This window comes from Pseudophryne corroboree, chromosome 3, assembly GCF_028390025.1.
Source record: "Pseudophryne corroboree isolate aPseCor3 chromosome 3, aPseCor3.hap2, whole genome shotgun sequence".
NCBI lineage: Eukaryota > Metazoa > Chordata > Amphibia > Anura > Myobatrachidae > Pseudophryne > Pseudophryne corroboree.
In genome coordinates this window covers 101,747,325-101,768,151 of record NC_086446.1, presented here as the reverse complement: position 1 = coordinate 101,768,151, position 20,827 = coordinate 101,747,325, and the positions used below count along the sequence as shown (strand labels likewise).

Genomic DNA, 20,827 nt, shown 5'->3' with positions numbered 1-20,827 from the left:
GGACAAGAAACTCCCAGTGTTCAAAGAAAAACGCCCCATGTTATGCTTCTCCAGAGGCAAGAGCATAAGGGACACTATAGTGCACTCGGACATCACGGGATTTCAAAATGAGGCACAAAGACCCTCCACCTTTCTTACTAAAGCCCCGGGCTGCTACAGGTGCCTCAAATGCACCACATGCAACAGCATGATCGTAGGGTCAAGCTTCAAACATCCCCACAAGGAGAGGATCTTCCAGATCAGACACGTAGTGACATGCACGACCACTCATATCGTGTACATACTCACCTGCCCATGCCACTTAATGTACGTGGGCAAGTCCATCAGAACTTTCAGAGAGAGGATGGCCCTCCACAGGTCCGCGATCAAGCAAGCACTGATGGGCAAACCCTCTGAACAACCCGTGGCAAGGCATTTTGCGCTCAAGGGCCATTCTTTGAATGACATCAAGCACCAGATCATAGATCATGTGCCACGCAGCATCCGAGGAGGGGACAGAGATCGCAAGTTGTTGCACATCGAGTCCAAATGGATCTACGAATTGGGAACCATCAGCCCAGGGGGACTGAACGAGAAGTTTTCCTGGAACATCTTTCTATAAGCCCGTGATGTACTGCCCGCTTGTCCTGTCCCTCCTATCCGCATTCCTTTGGTTCCCTCCCTTTCCCCTCCTCCGTTCCCCCCCCCCTTCTCTTTTCCCCATGGTCCCCCGCCCCCCCCCCTTTTCCTTTCCCACCCCCCCTCCCCTCCCCCGACCCACATCATCTCCGCCACTGCCCGCGGCCTGGTAGTCCTGTACCATATTATAGCCACCGATGGGTGGCATGTTATATTGCAAGTTCACATGCTAATCAGGGGGCGTGCGCTCTGGGTCTTTTCTAAACATAATGGATGTTGGGTCCGCATTCCTAGTTTTTCATTTTTACTTTTACTCTTTATTATTATTTTTCTTTAGTTTTTCATTTTTACTCTATTGGATCTTCCACTCTGAGTCCCGTGCAATTGCCATTCCAGCCTTTTCAGTATCTTATCATTTGTGGACACTACAGCAGCATGCGCCAGCCTGGAACATAAAGTAGTTACAGCCAAGCCATGTTTTACCAGACTGACACGGCAGTAGCCTCCAGACAGGGCATATAGACCCCGTTAATCCACTGCTAGCAGAGTGACCAGCATCCATTATGGTCTAGCATATACACCCTTCTAGTGTCACCACGACCCCCGTTTACATCTGTCATATCATGTCTTTTAGCGGTGGAGGGTCCTCATGGTGCTGGGGTTTCTGTTTTCCTCTCATTCACTTACACGTCTGGCACAGACACTATTAATGTCACGGCACCGCTGTTTACATTGAACTTTGGCGTCTTGGTTGCTATCGCAACAGACGCATCTACAGTGATGTCATCACGCCGCGACCGGAAGTACGGCGGCCTCGTTGCGTCTCCGGCAGCACACCGTGCACTGGCGGGCTTCTCTGGGATATAAGGTATGTTTGCACACTTTATTATTGTTACACACCTTGACAAAGGGGCATGTGAGCCCCGAAACGTCGGCTTCATGTAAACGATTTTGAATACACTTTTTCCATTTACAAATCCTCGAGTGCCGCTGTCTTTTTTTGGAAGTTTGCATCATCATCACAGAAGGCACCGAGGTTGGTGATACAAGACAGGAGAGTGCCAGTCCATTTGGGAGGTATATATATATATATATATATATATATATATATATATAGTTCACCAATCACAAGTGCCCCCCGTTTTGCACCCTGTTACTTGCACAGCTGTGTGGAGGTCAGGGCCAGCGTCTCTGCAGCCTTCTGTGAAGAGAAAAATGGCGCTGGTGAGAGCTATGCGGCTAAGCCCTGTCCACTACATGGCGCGCTTCATTCCGGCTCAAAAATTCTTTATACTGGCAGGGGTCCCTTGACAAGTGCCTGGGCACTGTTATACTCTGTGCCAGTGCTGTTTGAGGCCCCCCATGCTGCCCAGGGCACTCCCCCTGCGCCCAGCAGTGCCGTGATCAGTGTGGGAACATGGCGGGCAGCGCGGTATCTCAAAAGCCGTCTTCTGCCGTCACTGAAGTCTTCTGATCTTCTCATACTCACCCGGCTTCAATCTTCTGGCTTTGTGAAGGGGGTGACGGCGCGGCTCTGGGAACAAGCAGCTAGGCGTACCGTAGTGATCGAACCCTCTGGAGCTAATGGTGTCCAGTAGCCTAAGAAGCAGAGCCCTTGAACTCTTAAGAAGTAGGTCTGCTTCTCTCCCCTCACTCCCACGATGCAGGGAGCCTGTTGCCAGCAGGTCTTCCTGAAAATAATAAACCTAAATAAAGTCTTTCTCTGAGAAACTCTGGAGAGCTCCTCAGTGTGCATCCAGTCTTGCTGGGCACAGAATCTAACTGGAGTCTGGAGGAGGGGCATAGAGGGAGGTGCCAGTTCACACCCATTCAAAGTCTTATAGTGTGCCCATGTCTCCTGCGGATCCCGTCTATACCCCATGGTTCTTGAAGCATCCCCAGCATCCTCTAGGACGTATGAGAAAAGTAGACGTTAATTGGTTGCTATAGGCAACTTCTACTCTTGTTTAGGTTTTGTTCATTCCCCCTTGAGTTTAGTCAATGCAGTAATATCACTATTTCCTCTTGTCACTATCCCTGCTGTGTCTATCCTACATATGTGTCATATCATTGTTATGTTAATATTAAGTCACTGTTATGTGCTGTGTTAACTGTTACAGTAAAAATAGTTACTTCTTTAAGTAAAAATACAAAATAAAATCCTTAAAGTACTGGGCCCAGACACAGGGCTTAATTCAGACCTGATCGCAAAAGCAAATTCTCTCTCTAATGGGCAAAACCATATGTAGGTGTGGCAGATATAACATGTGCAGAGAGAGTTAGATTTGGGTGGGTTATTTTGTTTCTGTGCAGGGTAAATACTGCCTGCTTTATTTTTACACTGCAATTTAGATTTGAGTTTGAACACACCCCACCCAAATTTAATTATCTCTGCACATGTTACATCTGCCCCCCCTGTAGTGCACATGGTTATGCCCATTAGAGAGATATGTTGCTGTTGCAATCAGGTCTGAATTAGGCCCATAGAACTGTGTACTGGAACCTATAATCTGGAAATCTATGTGTGATTTTCAGCATTATTCTATATTTGAAGGGATATACTGTCAAACCATGCCCAGGTTGCTAATTGCCAATATAATGTGTAGAAGACTGTTAGTACTAAGGAGTAGATTTACTAGAGCTTATTAACCAGACAAGTATTGGTTTCATCCGTAGCAACCAAATCAGATTGTGTCTATAATTTTCTAGAATGCAATACAGAAATAACTAGAATTTGATTCTACCATTAGGGTCGGGTTGTAATGAAGTCCGAGTTCAGCAACCGTGCGGGATGCTGAATGAACGCTGACCTTTTTTTTAAAGGGTCCGTTATGTACAAGGCTCAACCATGAATTGAACATGATTGCCCCTTTTAAAAAACGTTCAAGTTCGGTTGGCATCCCGCGCAGCCGACGAAATTGGACTTCGTTACAACCCGGCCCACTTGTCTGTTTCGGAAACCATAGTAAATCTACTCCTAGGTATGTTACATGTCTGACACTGGCAACTTGCACACACTGGCTCATTATAAAGAGACACATGAAAGGGTAACAAGCTTTTATTTTGAAAGAAAAAAAATGTTCTACATATGTGGAAAAGCAATCTGACCTCTATGGATTTTCAAGTGTCTACTCAAATCATTCTTCTGCGCGAAGCTCTTGCCGCACTCGCGGCAGATAAATTTCTTCACGCCGGTGTGACCTCGCTGGTGTGAGAGCAAGTTGGAGCTCTGGGCAAAAGCCTTCCCGCAAATGGGACAGATGAAAGGTTTCTCTCCCGTGTGAATCCTCCGATGGGTAACAAGCGCGGAGTTACAAGAGAAGTGCTTGCCGCAGTCCTGGCAGACCAGGGGCTTCTCTCTGGTGTGAGTTCTGAGGTGTGTGACCAAGTGAGACTTGCAGAGAAAGTTTTCTCCACACTCCGAGCACACAAACGCTTTCTCCCCGGTGTGCACGCTCTGGTGCCTGACCAGATGGGACTTGTAAGGAAACAATTTCCCGCAGTCCGAGCAGGTCAGCTTTTTTCTCCTGTGGAGCCTCAGATGTCTCATCATTTCCGCATTACTAGCGAAATACCTCGGGCACTCGGAGCAGTTGTACAACTTCCGGGTCGTCTGTAATGTCTGGCGAGGTGGGGGAGTGGGCTTCACATTAGGCTTCACATTAACTCTCCGGTTGAGCTCGCCATACTTTATTAACATGTTGTTTATTTTTTGGGTGTTGATGTTAGCCTTAGCAACCTGTCTGATAGGAGTAGGCCTGTAGCCCAGAGCCCTGGGGTTGTAGAAGTGTAGTCGATTTCCCACTGGACGCGGCACTGGGATCTCTCTTCTGTATAAAGGTGGGTGTTTTGTCTCAGTATGTTGTGTGGATATATAGATGACATCCTCGTCGCTGGAGTCAGAATCGTCATCGGTTTGGGCATCAGTAGCTGTATATTGTGTGTGTATGTAAAGGTCGGTGTCTGGGAGATCTTCCTCTTCACCAGAAGAGGAATCCTCCGAGTCTGAGGATTCATCACTCTCAGATCTGTCAGGCCGCTCGGGCGGCTTGTATATCTTCAGGCATTCTGATCTTGGATTGGACCTGCCGCCATTTTTATTTTCTGCTACACGGTCTGCTGCCTGGAAATTGGGCTGATAAGTGCTGGGGAAATTTTTGCCCTTCAGTTTATCTGTCAAGAATAATCAGACTGTGATCAGAACATGGTCATGCTTAGCATCTCTTAGGTTTGCTATGTTATTCAAATAATAACTAAAATAAGTAGCAATTTCTTATTGCTTCCCCCAACCCCCCCTCCTCCCCCAGTGTAACTGTATACTAAAACACCCCCCGGAAACACCGGTGAGACGCAGATATTGGGATTGGGCTGTGACATGCTGGAGAGCAGCCTGCAAGACATGTCATCAGTATTACAGAATAACTCTACCCTTCCAGTTCCTGCAGTGCAGTCTATTACAAATGTAACCCCCCTCAGGTCGCAGCCCTCTAGAACAATCATACAGTATATGGAGTAAAGCTCTAGGACATAGGTCTGCAAACTCGGTCCTCATTACCCCACACAGTGCATGTTTTGCAGGTCTCCTCACAGAATCACAAGTGACATAATTAACTTCACCTGCGGATCTTTTCAAATGTGTCTGTGAGTAATTAATACAGCTGTGCACCTGCTGGGTTACCTGCAAAACATGCACTGTGTGGGGTCCTGAGTACAGAGTTTGAGAACCCCTGCTCTAGGACATGGGTCTTCAACCTGCGGCCCTCCAGCATGCCCTGTGGAACTACACATCCCAGCATGCCCTGACAATTTTAGCATGCCTTAATAGCAAAACTCTGGCAGGGCATGCTGGGATGTATAGTTCCAGAGCAGCTGGAGGGCCGCAGGTTGAAGACCCATGCTTTAGGACATCATACAAAGTTCATTATATAAGATCCGGTTGTACAGCGCTTGTGTAAAAGGATTAAGGAACCAAACAAAACATGAAAGAGATAAGCGTGAATAAAGCCCCCCCCCCAGGGTATAGGTGTGATAACCTGATAAAAGAAACAGCTCAGGGGATCTAGGGGAATGTACACTGTGGGCCAGATGTAATAGCGCACGCTGTTCACCTAAAGTGTGGGTTGGCTGCCGGATTCTGACATTTTTTTTTAAAGGGGCGGTCATTTACAAGGCAAAACCGTGTGGCGGGGGCAGGGGCGGATGACACCTAAGGGTGTGTACACACGTGAGATCCTTGCTATGCCCGATTTTCACTTGCGATTTCCCTTGAACTTCCTGGAGCCCAGATTTAGACTAACTTTTCTTGAGATATGGACTATGTGTGCTTACGATTTTGGCTTATGTGAGATTTTGGCTTATGTGAGATGTCACTGACATGTGAGATGAACTAGATAGTACACCGATCTAGCAAGGATTGACATGCCTGCACAGTCTATCTTTTCTTGCGATGCCGACCTGGCGGGGCCGCGCATCGGGATCGCAAGGTGACTTTCACCTTGGGATCTGCACTAACTTTTCTTGCGATTTTGACTATATAGTCAAAATCGAAAGAAAATATCTCACCGTGTGTACACACCCCAAGACAAGAAAAAGGATCAACAAAAAGTCACTCAAGTAATAAAGTACCAATTTTACCACATTATTATTTATTCAATTTTTTCAATTGAATAAATAATAATATAATATAAAAATTAAAATGTGATGTTTTTATTCTGGTCCCAGATCTTTGGCGTAACCCATTGTGCACCAGTACAGTGCATTTAAAACAACACTTCTAGACGCCCTTATGAGAACTGACCTAGATAAAGCCTATGCTTACGCAGTTGGGTTTTAACTTTGATCTACTGCTTACGGAAGGTATGCAGTTATATTCCCGACTGTATCCTTTATAACCGTACCTGTATAGCTTTGTGTCAGCAATAAGCAGCATCATTATGTAAGTGAGGATATCCTAAGTCTCAAGGAAACTGGCCTTGAGTCTCACAAGGTATAATTTTACATTTTCATAAGTAGCTGATAACATTTATTAAGAGTCCCTCCAACCCACTCTCAATCTCTCTGTTGGATAGCATCACCCTTTACCTGTCCACCAAGTCCGCTGCCCTGTTCTTATCCGTGACTCCACTCTCTTCTTAACTCCTTATGTTCCAGCCAACCACTAACTCACATTTACCACCTAGACTACTGTATTCCCTCTGGCCTCCCACTCTCATAAATGTCCCCACCCACTCTGATCCATTCATAACGCTGCCCTTCATCTTATTCTGCTTTTCAACCTGCTTCATTGGCGCCCATTCCCCCTCAGAATCCAATTAAAACACCTCAACCTCACATACAAACCCTAGACAACCCCCCCCCCCCCCTCCCCGCGCTTCTTTACCCCCAACCTAATCTCTGTCCACTGGCCTTCCAGCACTCTCCCATCCATCCTGGTCACTTCCTCTCAGGTTTGCCTCGAAGCTCTCGCTCTAGGAGACCCCCGACCACTAGAACGCCTTCCCTCACCTACTAAGAATCTCAACCAGTCTCCTCAGTTTTAAACATGCCCTTAAAACATAATTTTTTATTAAAACATACCAACCCCTCATATCTCAACACCTAGGCACTCTTCTCCACTGCCCTTCCACCATGTAGCCTTTTCAGTTGACCTTACAACTTTTCTCCCATTAGTAAGCTCTCATAGGCAGTGCCCTCCACCCTCATTTTTTTCCTAGAATGTTCCAGGTCACCCATGTTTCATTGGGTAAAGAACCATTGAGTAATGAACATTCCAGAGGAACAATCTTTCATTGCAGCATTTCTGAAAGGTGGGGAAAAAAACATCTGAATGGTGCAGGATTCTACTACTTCTGCTCAAAGAATACAGTGTTTATTTCACACCAATTCTGTCTTCTATGTGCTGGTGAAATGACAACAGTGAGTGTGAAACAGGGAATGAAGCCTCCGATCCAGACTGTCTAAATTAAAACCTGAGATGACCACCCTAGCGCCTCAGCTTTTTTTTTTATCATCCCTAGCCCATCCTAAATATCATTTTATTGTGTTTTTATTTCATTTATACAAAAACTCTATCCACAAACACCAATATGCAAACTCATCTTACCTAACGATGTGTGGGGGCGATGATTCTCCATCATGGCTTCCTTGTAGAGATCCTCGTGTTCCTCTAAATACTCCCACTCCTCCTTGGAGAAATAGACAGTGACATCCTGACACCTTATAGGAACCTGACACACACAGTGACACCGTCATCACCCAGACACCTCCCCTGGTGTTACTGTATAATGTCCCATTCACTAAAGTACTCACCTCTCCAGTGAGCAGCTGAATGATCTTGTTGGTGAGTTCCAGGATTCTTCGGTCATTGCTTCTGTCGTGTGCGTGAGGTGGACTCTCTGTTATGGGAATCTTGGATGTGGTCAATGCTTCTGACATTTGGGGGCTGCCGCTGGGTGCCACATGTTCACTGAGCTTCTTCAAAGGTACATAATCCTAAGTAATGACATTAAAAAACATTACTCTACAAAGAGATTATCTGCAGGCTAAAGCTGCAATAAATAAGATCGTTGTAATGAAAAGAGTTTCAGGGCCTTAAACATTGGCCTATTCGACACTACTTTAGCAGATATGCTGGAGCCATACACTGCAGGCTGCCTGCAAAAGAGCTGAGGGGTGGGGAAGGTCCATGGGCAGCCACTGGTATGCAACAACAGGAGAGTTTAAAAAGATACAGATACAGGCAGAGTGCGAGACCTGGACGTCACCACTCCTGTTGCACTGATCCAGGATCATGCCTGTATGGATATCTAAGTGTCAGCGGAATTTGTTTTCTTTGTGGACCTGTCAAAAGCAGGACGACACTGAGCTGAGTTCCTACAGTGAAGAGCATGGATCAGTAGTCGGGGCCTAGCACAAATTCACTTGAGGAGTTTAATTTGCAGTGTGATGAACCCACTGGTAATGTCAAATTTTTGCTATTATTGTGTGCTGTGTTTTTATATACAGATTGAGTATCCCATATCCAAATATTCCGAAATACGGAATATTCCGAAATACGGAATTTTTTGGAGCGAGATTGAGATAGTGAAACCTTTGTTTTCTGATGGCTCAATGTACACAAACTTTGTTTAATGCACAAAGTTATTGAAAAAATATTGTATTAAATGACCTTCAGGCTGTGTGTATAAGGTGTATATGAAACATAAATGAATTGTGTGAATGTACACACACTTTGTTTAATCCACAAAGTTATTAAAGATATTGGTTAAAATGACCTTCAGGCTGTGTGTATAAGTTGTATATGTAACATAAATGCATTCTGTGCTTAGACTTGGGTCCCATCACCATGATATCTCATTATGGTATGCAATTATTCCAAAATACGGAAAAATCCCATATCCAAAATACTTCCGGTCCCAAGCACTTTGGATAAGGGATACTCAACCTGTATAATAAAATTGTGCCTCTTTCACCCACTGTTCACACCTTGGTGATTCATTATACTCATGTTGAGGTTCAAGAAATAGTGATGCATATAGCTGACCTACAGGCACGCCTGTCAGGGCAAAAAGCTAAACATTACCCCTCACAGTACTAATGTCAGTGTGACATTCCCAGAAGCCCTCACCTCTCCAGTCAGCAGGTAGATGATTTCCAGGGTGAGGTTTAATATTCTGTCAGTCACCTGGTTCCTGTCTTTGTCCATTATCCGTGAATAGATAAACTTCCTGAAATTAAGAAATAAAGCCTTAATTAACAATGAGACATTTTAAAATCTCAGACCTAAGGAGAGATTTATCAAAGTGTGGAGAGAGATAAAGTACCAACCAATCAGTTCCTCTCATTTTTCAAGCACAGCATGTAAAATGACAGTTATAAGCTGATTGGCTGTGCTTTGATACATGCTACATATAAACTGCAAATGTGGCAAACAAACTGCTTCATAGAATGTATAACAGTAATCATAAAATTTTTATATTTTGCCTGTAAACATATTAATTTATTGTGAATGACAGAATAACAGAAATAGCCAATACATAAAATGAAAGGGATAAGATTAAAAATTCAGGGCTAGATTTAGCAACGCTTGGAGAGACATAAAGTTCCAACCAGTCAGCTCCTAACTGCCATGTTACAGGCTGTGTTTGAATAATGACAGGAACCGATTGGTTGGTAATTTATCTCTTTCCAAGCTTTTGTGTACAAAATTGTTTTGGTTTTATTACTATTTAATCTTTTTTATTTATCATTTCACACACCACTGGGCCCCTGCTGTACATTATAGTCAGCATGGGGAAAAAGAATACAGTTAACAGTGGCCTCCGCAACAGCGCAGTGAAAGTCACATGGTTCTGGACCCAGCCAATAGCAGCAGTCTTGAGGGGTGGCTATACAGTCAGAACAGGGAGAAATTAATGCAAGACAGGGCAGGCAGCATGGTACAGTGACCTTTCACTGGCAATCAGTTGCAGTTTTCCGAGTGGCTCCTCTTCTATTTATTCATCTACAGGGACAAATTTCTGGATTGCACTTTCCAATTATTGTGCAGTTTCCACTGTTACGGGTCATCAGTCCTCACCGCGACTTCTGTTTTTCTTAAAAGCATTCTGCATTTATAGCGTGAGCCACCGATGCTTACTTTAGTTCTGGTGAGACCAATATTTGTAGTGTATATTCTGCATTTTAGCTAAGAGGTTGCCAAACTCAGTCCTCAAGGTACCCTAACAGTTCAGGTTTTAAGGATATCCATGGTTGAGCACACATTATTAAATCAGAGTGACTGAGATACTAATTCAGTCACCTGTGCCCAAGCATGGATTTCCTTAAAACCTGGACTGTAAGTGTGCCTTGAGGACTGAAATTGGGAACCTCTGTTTTAGCTATATTCTCCAACTATCTAGGCTTTTTTTAATGTACTCGCAAAGTAAAAACCGGAAGAAATCCGGAGCCACGGCTTAACTTGTTGGTCCATCATGCCTGGACGGAATACACATGAGTGTATTTCCCTTGTGAAAAGACTGCAAGAGTGCTGCAATAAACCCCAGGGGTTATCAAGTGATGTCTAGGAAATATATATCCAGAAAGTTCTGAAAACCAGAAAGAAAAAATAGTAAATAATTGCTGCTTTCCTGTAAAACGTGTCATGCACACAGATGTGATTAAGAGCTTCCATCTATAGTCCCTTTGAGGAGCCATGCTATAGTATGAGAATGTAAATGTAATCTTGTATATTGTACGTATGGTGTTGCCAATAAAAGACAAAAATATGTAATCCAGAAAAACTAAAGGGGTCAAAAACCATTATTAGCTATGAGTACGTGCAAGTATTTGTTGCACTTACGGTACGTCCGGACTCGCAGAATTCTGTTCGCAGCAAAATATGGTGCTACAAAAGTTTGCTTGTCTGGGGCAAGATCTGGGGGGGAAGGGGGGGGGGGGGGTCAACCTTCAATGCCACTGCCAGCGTTTCTAGATCGTTGCAGCGGCACCCCACTCCCCTCGCAGCTAACAGGCTTAACTCCTAAGTCTCTGGCACCCAAACACACAGAAATTTGCCAAATCCAGTCTTCCATCTCAATTGCAACTCTAATTGCATTGTCAAATCAAACAGAAGACTATGGGGTCTATTTACTAAGCCAGAGAGAGAGATAAAGTGGACCGAGATAAAGTAGCAGCCAATCCGCTCCTAGCTGCCATTATACAGGCTGTGTTTGAAAGATGACAGGAGGCGATTAGCTGGTACTTTAGCTCCATTCACTTTACTCTCTCCAAGGCTTAGTACATAGACCCTGATGGGCCTCATATACCTGCCTGCGAGATTCGAGTACGGGCGTGATTCCAGCCAGTTAGCGCCTATTTTTTAAATCGGCAATAATTTGAAAGCCAAAACAAACCTGAATTTGCTCTTTAAATTATTAGAGCTTTAAAAAATATAGGCTATCAACCCGCAATTGCGCCCGTGCCTGCTTCTCGCAACCTGTTACATAAGGCCCTATGGGGAGATGAGGCGCGAGGCACAATTTCTGTGAGCTGTGTAAATCACACATTATCACACCCCCTGTACTCTGTGCTGTGTAAAGTTGTTAGGTAAAGTTCTAGACTACAGCAGCTCCACCCTTCATCCAAAGATAACCATCTGCTACTTACGTATTACCTAGCCTTTTAGTGTGAATGATGAGAATAGTCTATTTATATAACAGCCACTCAGTGTGAATGATAGAAGCATCCCCATGCCGGCTCTGTATTGTATATAATGTGAATTCCACAAATGCACCCATCCTTCAACTCCATGATGCATACTTACTGCAGATGAAAGGGTTAAAGTCCTCTCTCCCGTATAGAATATGAATGCAATGTGGAGGGGCGCATAGGGAGGTCCCGCCTTTATATAGCATGCACTTACTGTAAGTTGCAGGGTTCAGGAGCGGGTTCTCACCTGTTAGATGCAGAATAGACTTTAATTGCAGCACACTCAGAGACTCATTCCTGCCTGCACTGCCCCCAGTTTGCAACCACTAAATGTAAACTCCCAAGAACATGTCGGGTCCTTATTATGTCATCTGCCGTTTACAGTAAATATTGGAGTGTGCGCTGTAGTTCACCCCCCTGTCCTCTGCCATGGAGACATTTTCCTGTAGCCCACTAGGGTGCATTCTGCAATCTGAAGAATCTCTATAAAAATGTCCGCCGCCCTCCTCCTTCTACTGTCTGATTTATGTCAGGAGGACCCGGGAGCTTTGTGCTGCCAGGCATGCTCACTCGCACAGGAGCATCCATCCTGTGCTCAGCTCTCTACTGCACACAGTATGTGCATTATTTAACAGGCATTTTGTAGTCACTATTTAAAGGAGAACTTTATAAAAGAATAATAATGATCTGTCATTTTTTTAAGACCATAAAATTGCTTGAAAAAAGAATGAAAGAAAACAGAATACTATTAACAAATATACAAGTGGAGACGGGTGTGAATCATAGGGGCGGCAGTAACTAGGTCGACAGTCATTAGGTCGACCACTATTTGTCAACAGTGATTAGGTCGACACCTGAAATAGGTCGCCAAGGTCACTAGGTCGACATGAGATAGGTCGACATAAGGTTTTTTGTTGGCTTTTTTTGTCGTTTTCTTTGGAAAGTGACCGGGAACCCCAATTAGTGCACTGTATCCGCTCGCCATGCTTCTGGCAAGGTGCCTCGCTGCGCTCGGCACAGGTTACTATTCCTAATCGTAGTCCATGTGGATCAGAAAGTATGAAAAAGTTCAAGAAATGAAGGGGATAAAAAAAAGTAAAAAACTCATGTTGACCTTTTCATGTGTCAACATTTGCCATGTCGACCCAATACATGTTGACCAATAGTGGTCGACCTAATGAGTGTCGACCTAAAGACCGGATCCCAGTGGAGACATGCTGTGGCCATTTGGGGGCAGGGACAGGCAGGGGCGTTTATAGAGAAGAGGAGGCACTGTAGCCCTGGGCACTAGGGTCCCTAGTGCTGTCCCAGAGCATACAGCACATGCACAGTTTGCTGGGAAAATGGCGCGGTGGCCATTTTCCCACTGATGTTCCTAGTAACTTCCTACTGTGCATGTGCAAAACACCAGGAAAATGGCGCCACGCTATTTTCCTAGTGATTTCTACAGCGCTGCTGCTGCGCCTCGGGACTCCGGATGGTATTAAAAATAATGGGTGTGAGGTGTGCAGTGTGGGATCATTTTACAAAATGGGGGCATGTTGCCACCCATTTTTTAGGCATGCTATGTCCAGGGTCTGTCTCTTTGGATGCAGATTTCCTGGCCCTGGTAGTTCCAGCAGTCTGAGTAATACCCTTTTCTCTAACGTCCTAGTGGGTGCTGGGGACTCCGTAAGGACCATGGGGAATAGACGGGCTCAGCAGGAGACAGGGCACTTTAAGAAAGAATTAGGAATACTGGTGTGCACTGGCTCCTCCCTCTATGTCCCTCCTCCAGACCTCAGTTTGAATCTGTGCCCGGACGAGCTGGGTGCACTTTAGTGAGCTCTCCTGAGCTTGCTAAATAGAAAGTATTTTGTTAGGATTTTTTATTTTCAGAGAGATCTGCTGGCAACAGACTCTGCTACGTGGGACTGAGGGGAGAGAAGCAGCCCTACTCACTGTGGATAGGTCATGCTTCTTAGGCTACTGGACACCATTAGCTCCAGGGGGATCGTACACAGGAACGCACCCTTGGTCGTCCGATCCCAGAGCTGCGCCGCCGTCCCCCTCGCAGAGCCAGAAGCCGGCGTGAGAAGCAAGAAGACTTCAAAAGCGGCGGCAGAAGACTCCAGTCTTCATATGAGGTAGCGCACAGCACTGCAGCTGTGCGCCATTGCTCCCACATTAAACTCACACACTCCGGTCACTGTAGGGTGCAGGGCGCAGGGGGGGCGCCCTGGGCAGCAATTAGAGACCTCTTGGCAAAGTGGGCATATATACAGTTGGGCACTGTATATATGCATGAGCCCCCGCCATTATTTTACACAAAATCGCGGGACAGAAGCCTGCCGCTGAGGGGGCGGGGCTTCTTCCTCAGCACTCACCAGCGCCATTTTCTCTCCACAGCTCCGCTGAGAGGAAGCTCCCCAGGCTCTCCCCTGCAGATTCACGGTAGAAAGAGGGTAAAAAGAGAGGGGGGGGCACATAAATTTAGCGCAAAATCAGTATATACAGCAGCTACTGGGTAAACACTAAGTTACTGTGTAATTCCTGGGTCATATAGCGCTGGGGTGTGTGCTGGCATACTCTCTGTCTCTCCAAAAGGCCTTGTGGGGGTTCTGTCCTCAAATAGAGCATCCCCTGTGTGTGTGGTGTGTCGGTACGCTTGTGTCGGCATGTTTGACGAGGAAGGCTATGTGGAAGCAGAGCAGGTACAAATGAATGTGGGATCACCGCCGACGGCGCCGAAGCCCGATTGGATGGATATGTGGAAGGTTTTAAATGATAATGTTAATTCCTTGCATAAAAGGTTGGATAAAGCTGAAGCCTTGGGACAGTCAGGGTCTCAACCCATGCCTGCTCCTACAGCGCAGAGGCCGTCAGGGTCTCAGAAGCGCCCACTATCCCAAATTGTTGACACAGATATCGACACGGATTCTGACTCCAGTGTCGATGGCGATGATGCAAAGTTGCAGCCTAAAATGGCTAAAGCCATCCGCTACATGATTATAGCAATGAAGGATGTATTGCACATCTCAGAGGAAAACCCAGTCCCTGACAAGAGGGTTTATATGTTTGGGGAAAAAAGGCATGAGGTGACCTTTCCCCCTTCACATGAGTTAAATGAGTTATGTGAAAAAGCTTGGGAATCTCCAGATAGAAAAAATAGGATTTTGGTACCTACCAGGTAAATCCTTTTCTTTGAATCCATAGGGGGCACTGGAGTACTCTTGGGATATGGACGGCTTCCACCGGAAGAAGGCACTGAATAAATTAATTTTTGAGACTACTCCTCCCCTCCATATCCTGCAGCACTTCAGTGTTTTTTACTGAGCCGAACAGGATCGATAGAGAGATTGACAAAAGGAGAATTACATATAGTCTCACAGACAACAATAAAGTTGACACAACGTAACAGACAACTAAACAGTTGACACCATAACTGATTAACCCTTGTTAAATTTAAACCAGTCGTGAAAGTGTGTTACCATAAGAACCACTGGACTCCTAAAACAGGTAAACTGCTCTGGGTGGGCGTCCAGTGCCCCCTATGGATTCAAAGAAAAGGATTTACCTGGTAGGTACCAAAATCCTATTTTCTTTTTCATCCACTAGGGGTCACTGGAGTACTCTTGGGATGTACCAAAGTCTCCTCCGTGGCGGGAGAGCTGTTTGGCACCTGTAACACTAAACGGCCAAAGCTAGATGCTGCTGCCGCGAACGTATCAAACTTGTAAAAGCGCACAAACGTGTGCACTGACGACCAAGTAGCCGCACGGCAAAGCTGTGTCGTAGAAGCCCCACGACTCGCTGCCAATGACGTCCCCACAGAACGTGTGGAATGAGCTGTTACTGAAGTAGGTGGCTGTAACTTAGCATAAAGGTAAGCCTGACGTATAGTCAGTTTGATCCATCTGGATAAGGTCTGCTTAGAGGCTGGCCAACCCCTCTTAGCTGCGTCATAGAGAACAAACAACGTATCTGTCTTACGCACAGTAGACGTTCGGGAAACATAGATACGCAATGCGCGAACCACATCCAACGTTCCAGAGTCTCCTGTTAACACAGGAACTACTATTGGTTGATTGATGTGAAAAGACGACACTACCTTTGGTAGAAAAGCGGGATTCGTCCGAAGTTCCGCTCTGTCATCATGAAAAATTAAATACGGTGACTTGCATGACAAGGCACCCAAATCTGAAACACGCTTAGCCGAAGCTAAGGCTAAAAGAAAAATCGTTTTCCAAGTGAGAAATTTAATATCCACTTGTTGTAAGGGTTCAAAGTAATCGGACTGTAAGAAATCTAAAACCAGATTCAAGTCCCATGGTGCTGTAGGTGGAATGAAAGGAGGCTGTATCCTCTTTACACCCTGTAGAAACGTATGTATTGACTGCAACGAGGCCAATTTCCTTTGAAAATAAATTGACAACGCAGATACCTGCACCTTTAATGTGGAAAGACGTAGTCCTCCATCTAACCCCATTTGTAAAAATAACAAAAGACGGGATAATTTAAAAGACGATGTCGGAAATTTCCGAGCTTCACACCAACCTATATAAGTACGCCAAATTCTATAATAATGAGCTGCCGTAACCGGCTTCCTAGCTCGTACCATGGTTGGTATAACAGACTCAGGAATGCCCTCTTTCCTTAAGATGGCCTTTTCAACAGCCACCCCGTCAAACGCAGCCGCGCTAAATCGGGGTAAAGGAACGGACCCTGTTGTAACAGGTCCGGACGTAGTGGGAGTGGCCACGGATCGTCTGCGAGTAACCCGAGGAGATCCGAGAACCAAGCCCTCCGAGGCCAATGAGGCGCTATTAGAATGACTGTGACGAACCCTCTCTTGATCCGTTTTAGCACCAACGGGAGCAGCGGAAACGGTGGAAACAGATACACAAGGCTGTATGGCCACGTGGCTGTGAGAGCATCCACCGCCACTGCCCCTGGATCTCTTGTTCTGGACACATATCTTGACACCTGATGATTGTGGCGGGATGCCATTAGATCCACCTGAGGGTAACCCCACTTCTGGATCAACATCTGAAATACTTCTGGATTCAATGCCCACTCTCCTGGATGAAAATCCCGACGACTGAGAAAATCTGCCTCCCAGTTGTCCACTCCAGGAATGAACACTGCCGATAATATCACCTGGTGATATTCGGCCCATCTGAGGATCCGAGCTACTTCCCGCATAGCCATGCGGCTTCTCGTTCCTCCTTGTTTGTTTATATATGCGACTGCCGTCGCGTTGTCTGACTGCACCTGAACAGTCTGAAAACGAAACATGTACACCGCTTGTCTTAGAGCATTGTAAATCGCCCTGAGTTCCAGAACATTTATGGATAGCGATCTTTCGTGATCCGCCCAGAGGCCCTGGAGCCGATAACTCTGAACTACAGCTCCCCAACCTCTGAGACTTGCGTCTGTTGTCAGAATTATCCAATTCGCGACGCCGAATCGTCTCCCTGCAGATAGATTGTGTATTTTTAACCACCAGAGAAGAGACACCCTGACTTGTGGTGACAACCTCACCCTGTGGTGCAGCTGCAGATGTGATCCCGACCACTGTGCTAACACCTCCAGTTGAAACGGACGTGAGTGAAATCTTCCGAACTGAAGTGCTTCGAAAGCCGCCACCATTGTGCCTAGAAGGCGAATGCACAAATGTACTGAGACTGTGCGTGGCTTGAGCACTAATTGCACCAGATGACGAATGCCCTGTACTTTCTGTTGTGGCAGGTAAACCCTTTGTTTTACTGTATCGAGAATCATCCCTAGGAATTGAAGTCGTTGACACGGAATTAGATGTGATTTCTTTAAACTGACTATCCAACCGTGCTGAACTAGTACATTGTACGTTAGTAAGGCATGTTGGAGAAGCAATTGTTGAGACGGAGCCTTTATGAGTAGATCGTCTAAATACGGAACAATTATTACCCCTAGGGACCTGAGATGAGCTGTCATCACGGACATTACCTTGGTGAATACCCGAGGCGCTGATGAGAGGCCAAACGGTAGAGCCTGAAATTGGTAATGGTCTCGTCTTATCGCAAACCTTAAGAAACTCTGGTGAGGTGGCCAAATCGGAATGTGCAAATACGCATCCTTGAGATCTAGTGCAATCATGAATTCCTGTGGCTCTAACCCTGCAATTACTGACCTGAGAGATTCCATCTTGAATCTGTGGTAAGTGACGTAATGATTGAGACCTTTTAGGTTCAATATTGGCCTGACTGAGCCATCTGGTTTTGGTACCAGAAACAGACTGGAATAATAACCCTGCCCCTGTTCCTGCACAGGGACCGGAATTATCACTGCAGCATTCAGCAGAGACTGAATGGCAACCTGCAGAACTGCTTTCTTGTCGTCCGACACAGGCAGTCCTGTCGTGAAAAATCTTCCTGTCGGAAGATAATCGAACTCTATTTTGTAACCCTCTAATACTAAATTGCGGATCCACCCATCTGTGGACGTCTGCAGCCACGCCCCCTGAAAGCTCTGAAGGCGTGCTCCCACAATTGGAGATCCGAGATGGGCTGGGAGCCCGTCATGCCACTGGTTTGTTAGTGGTCTTGGTGTCTTGACGACGTGCATTGGATTGTCGGGCACTACGTCCCCGACCTCTTCTGCCCGGCGTGACTGCTCCTCCCTGCCCACGAAAGGGCTGAGTTCTAAAGGATTTGAACGCCGGACCAGAATATTTCCGTTTAGGTATAGTTGTAGGCGATGGAAGAAAAACAGACTTCCCTCCAGTAGCCTCAGAAATCCATTTGTCCAATTCAGGACCAAAAAGTTTCTCGCCATCATAAGGCAATGCCTCTATACCTTTTTTAACCTCCGTCTCCGCCTGCCACGAACGCAGCCAAAGTGCTCGTCGTACTGTGACTAGCGATGAGGACAGGCGAGAAGTAAGCTGACAGACGTCAGTAGAAGCTGTACATAGATATTCAGCAGCTTCCCAGATTTGATCCGCGAGAAGTATAAGATGATCATCTTGCAGAGCCGACTTGAGCTCTTTTATCCATACCATTAAAGCTTTAGTAACCCAAATGCCAACCAACCCAGGTCTTAACAGCACTCCAGTTGCTGTGTACATGGACCTTAGCATAGCCTCTATTTTACGATCTGCAGGGTCTTTAAGCGTAGTAGCAGTTGGGACTGGTATGGTTAACTTCCTCGTAAGTTTAGATACGGATGAATCCACCAAAGGTGGGTTCTCCCATGTAGCTGTCATGGCCTCTGGAAACGGGTAACTCGATTTAAATCTACGAGGAATAGAAAACCGTTTGTCCGGATTTTTCCGTGACTCCAGTAACATTTTATTAAGAGATTCCGAGATAGGGAAACACATCGGAGATCTCTGTCGTTTAGTAAAGACTACCTCATCATTCGTCAGTGGCTCCTCAGTTTCCGTAAACTCCAGCGACTGACGAACTGCTCTGATGAGATTGTCAATACCTGGGCTGTCAAAGTCGTCACCTTCTGACTGTTGTTCTATTTCGCCCTCCTCGTACTCCTGTTCAGTGAGGTCTAGTATCCCAGAGACAGGAAAATTAGTAGGAAAAGGAAACTTATCTTTTCCACTCAAGGTGGACTTATGACCAGTTTGAGACTCCCCAGGTAACTCAAATGGTCTCATCTTAAACTCAGATCTTGCCGCCTCTCTTTCTTCACGAGAGGCGGCCAGTTCTGATTGTAAACCAACTAATACATCTGCAAGTAAAGCCCATGGCGGGTCCTGAGATGCCTTTACTTCTGGAATGGAAATCGTATTTATGGCTGTATTAACAACACATGCTGTACATGTGGTGGATCCATCAGGCAACACACTCTTACAGACATGACATGACAAATGTTTCTTAGATTTTGCTGGTGTCTTACTCATTATGAAGACAGACAATACAAACTCCACACAGACAGACTGCACGACTCAGTAATAACACCAAAGTTCCTGGTATATATCTAGGCAAGTGCAGTGCCTGCCAGAAATACGAAAACTGACCCCAAAATTCCTCTAGTACCACTCTTAGCCGAGATGTAAAAATAGGAAACCTGGAACAGACAGGAGAACATTTAAACATATTAAGCATTTCTTGCACTGCCAAATACTGTTAAAGTCTCCCCCCCCCCCACTCCCACGACCTCCGTGTACAGCACCGGGTCTGGGCCTGTGGAAGTTTTGCAAAGGGCCGTGTGAGCGGCCTGTCTGTAGACCCCGGACCACGGAACTCCTCGGCTGCTGCGGGCGGATGGCGGAAGCAGAGAGCGTGCTGCATGGAGCCGTGGAGCGGCCCATGCACACGTGCTCCCGCCCGCCACACACAGCATAACGGCGTGTCTGTGTAGCCAAGCAGCGCTGCTGCTGCGCAGGGAGCAGCGGTCTTTTAGGATGCTGGGAGCCGGAGAGTGAGAGCGCGCCGCATGGACCGTGAAGCGGCCCATGTACACGCGCTCCGGGCAGCGGTGAGTACCCAACAATCCCCAACAGTGGAGCGGCAGCAAGCGCTGACCGCCCCAACCCAACATACCTGGACCGTGACAAAAGTCTATGACGGGGCCTTCATCCAAGCTCCGTCCAGCTTTCCTGCAGGCAGCCTGCAAGTGGAGTGAGGGAGCTCTTTACAGAGAGGTCCGACACTCACGGCTACTCAGCCGCTTCCACTGTCCCTGACCCACGCCTGTTAGAAGGGGGGAAAGGACGTGGAAATTGAAGAAAAAAAAAAACTTAGAAAAAAATTCCAATACTTTGTGGATGAGCTCCACTATGCCTTCTAACTGTGTCGAGCACAGAAAAAACACTGAAGTGCTGCAGGATATGGAGGGGAGGAGTAGTCTCAAAAATTAATTTATTCAGTGCCTTCTTCCGGTGGAAGCCGTCCATATCCCAAGAGTACTCCAGTGACCCCTAGTGGATGAAAAAGAAATGCAGATTTCCAAACGGTTGCTTATGGCGTATCCTTTCCCGCCAACGGACAGGTTACGCTGGGAATCCTCCCCTAGGGTAGACAAAGCTTTGACACTCTTATCTAAG

General features: G+C 46.1%; 1 protein-coding gene across 1 annotated transcript; it reads right to left on the bottom strand.

Moving 5' to 3' along the window:
- Window positions 1-3,660: 3,660 nt before the first annotated feature.
- LOC135054891 (gastrula zinc finger protein XlCGF53.1-like) lies at window positions 3,661-12,191 on the bottom strand. Its single transcript, XM_063958346.1, has 6 exons — window positions 12,053-12,191; window positions 10,577-10,703; window positions 9,245-9,344; window positions 7,927-8,109; window positions 7,721-7,844; window positions 3,661-4,791 (listed from the first exon to the last, which is right to left on the bottom strand). Exons 3-6 carry the CDS (start codon window positions 9,320-9,322, stop codon window positions 3,701-3,703), a joined length of 1,476 nt encoding a protein of 491 aa, XP_063814416.1. The 5' UTR covers window positions 9,323-9,344; window positions 10,577-10,703; window positions 12,053-12,191; the 3' UTR covers window positions 3,661-3,700.
- Window positions 12,192-20,827: the final 8,636 nt, after the last annotated feature.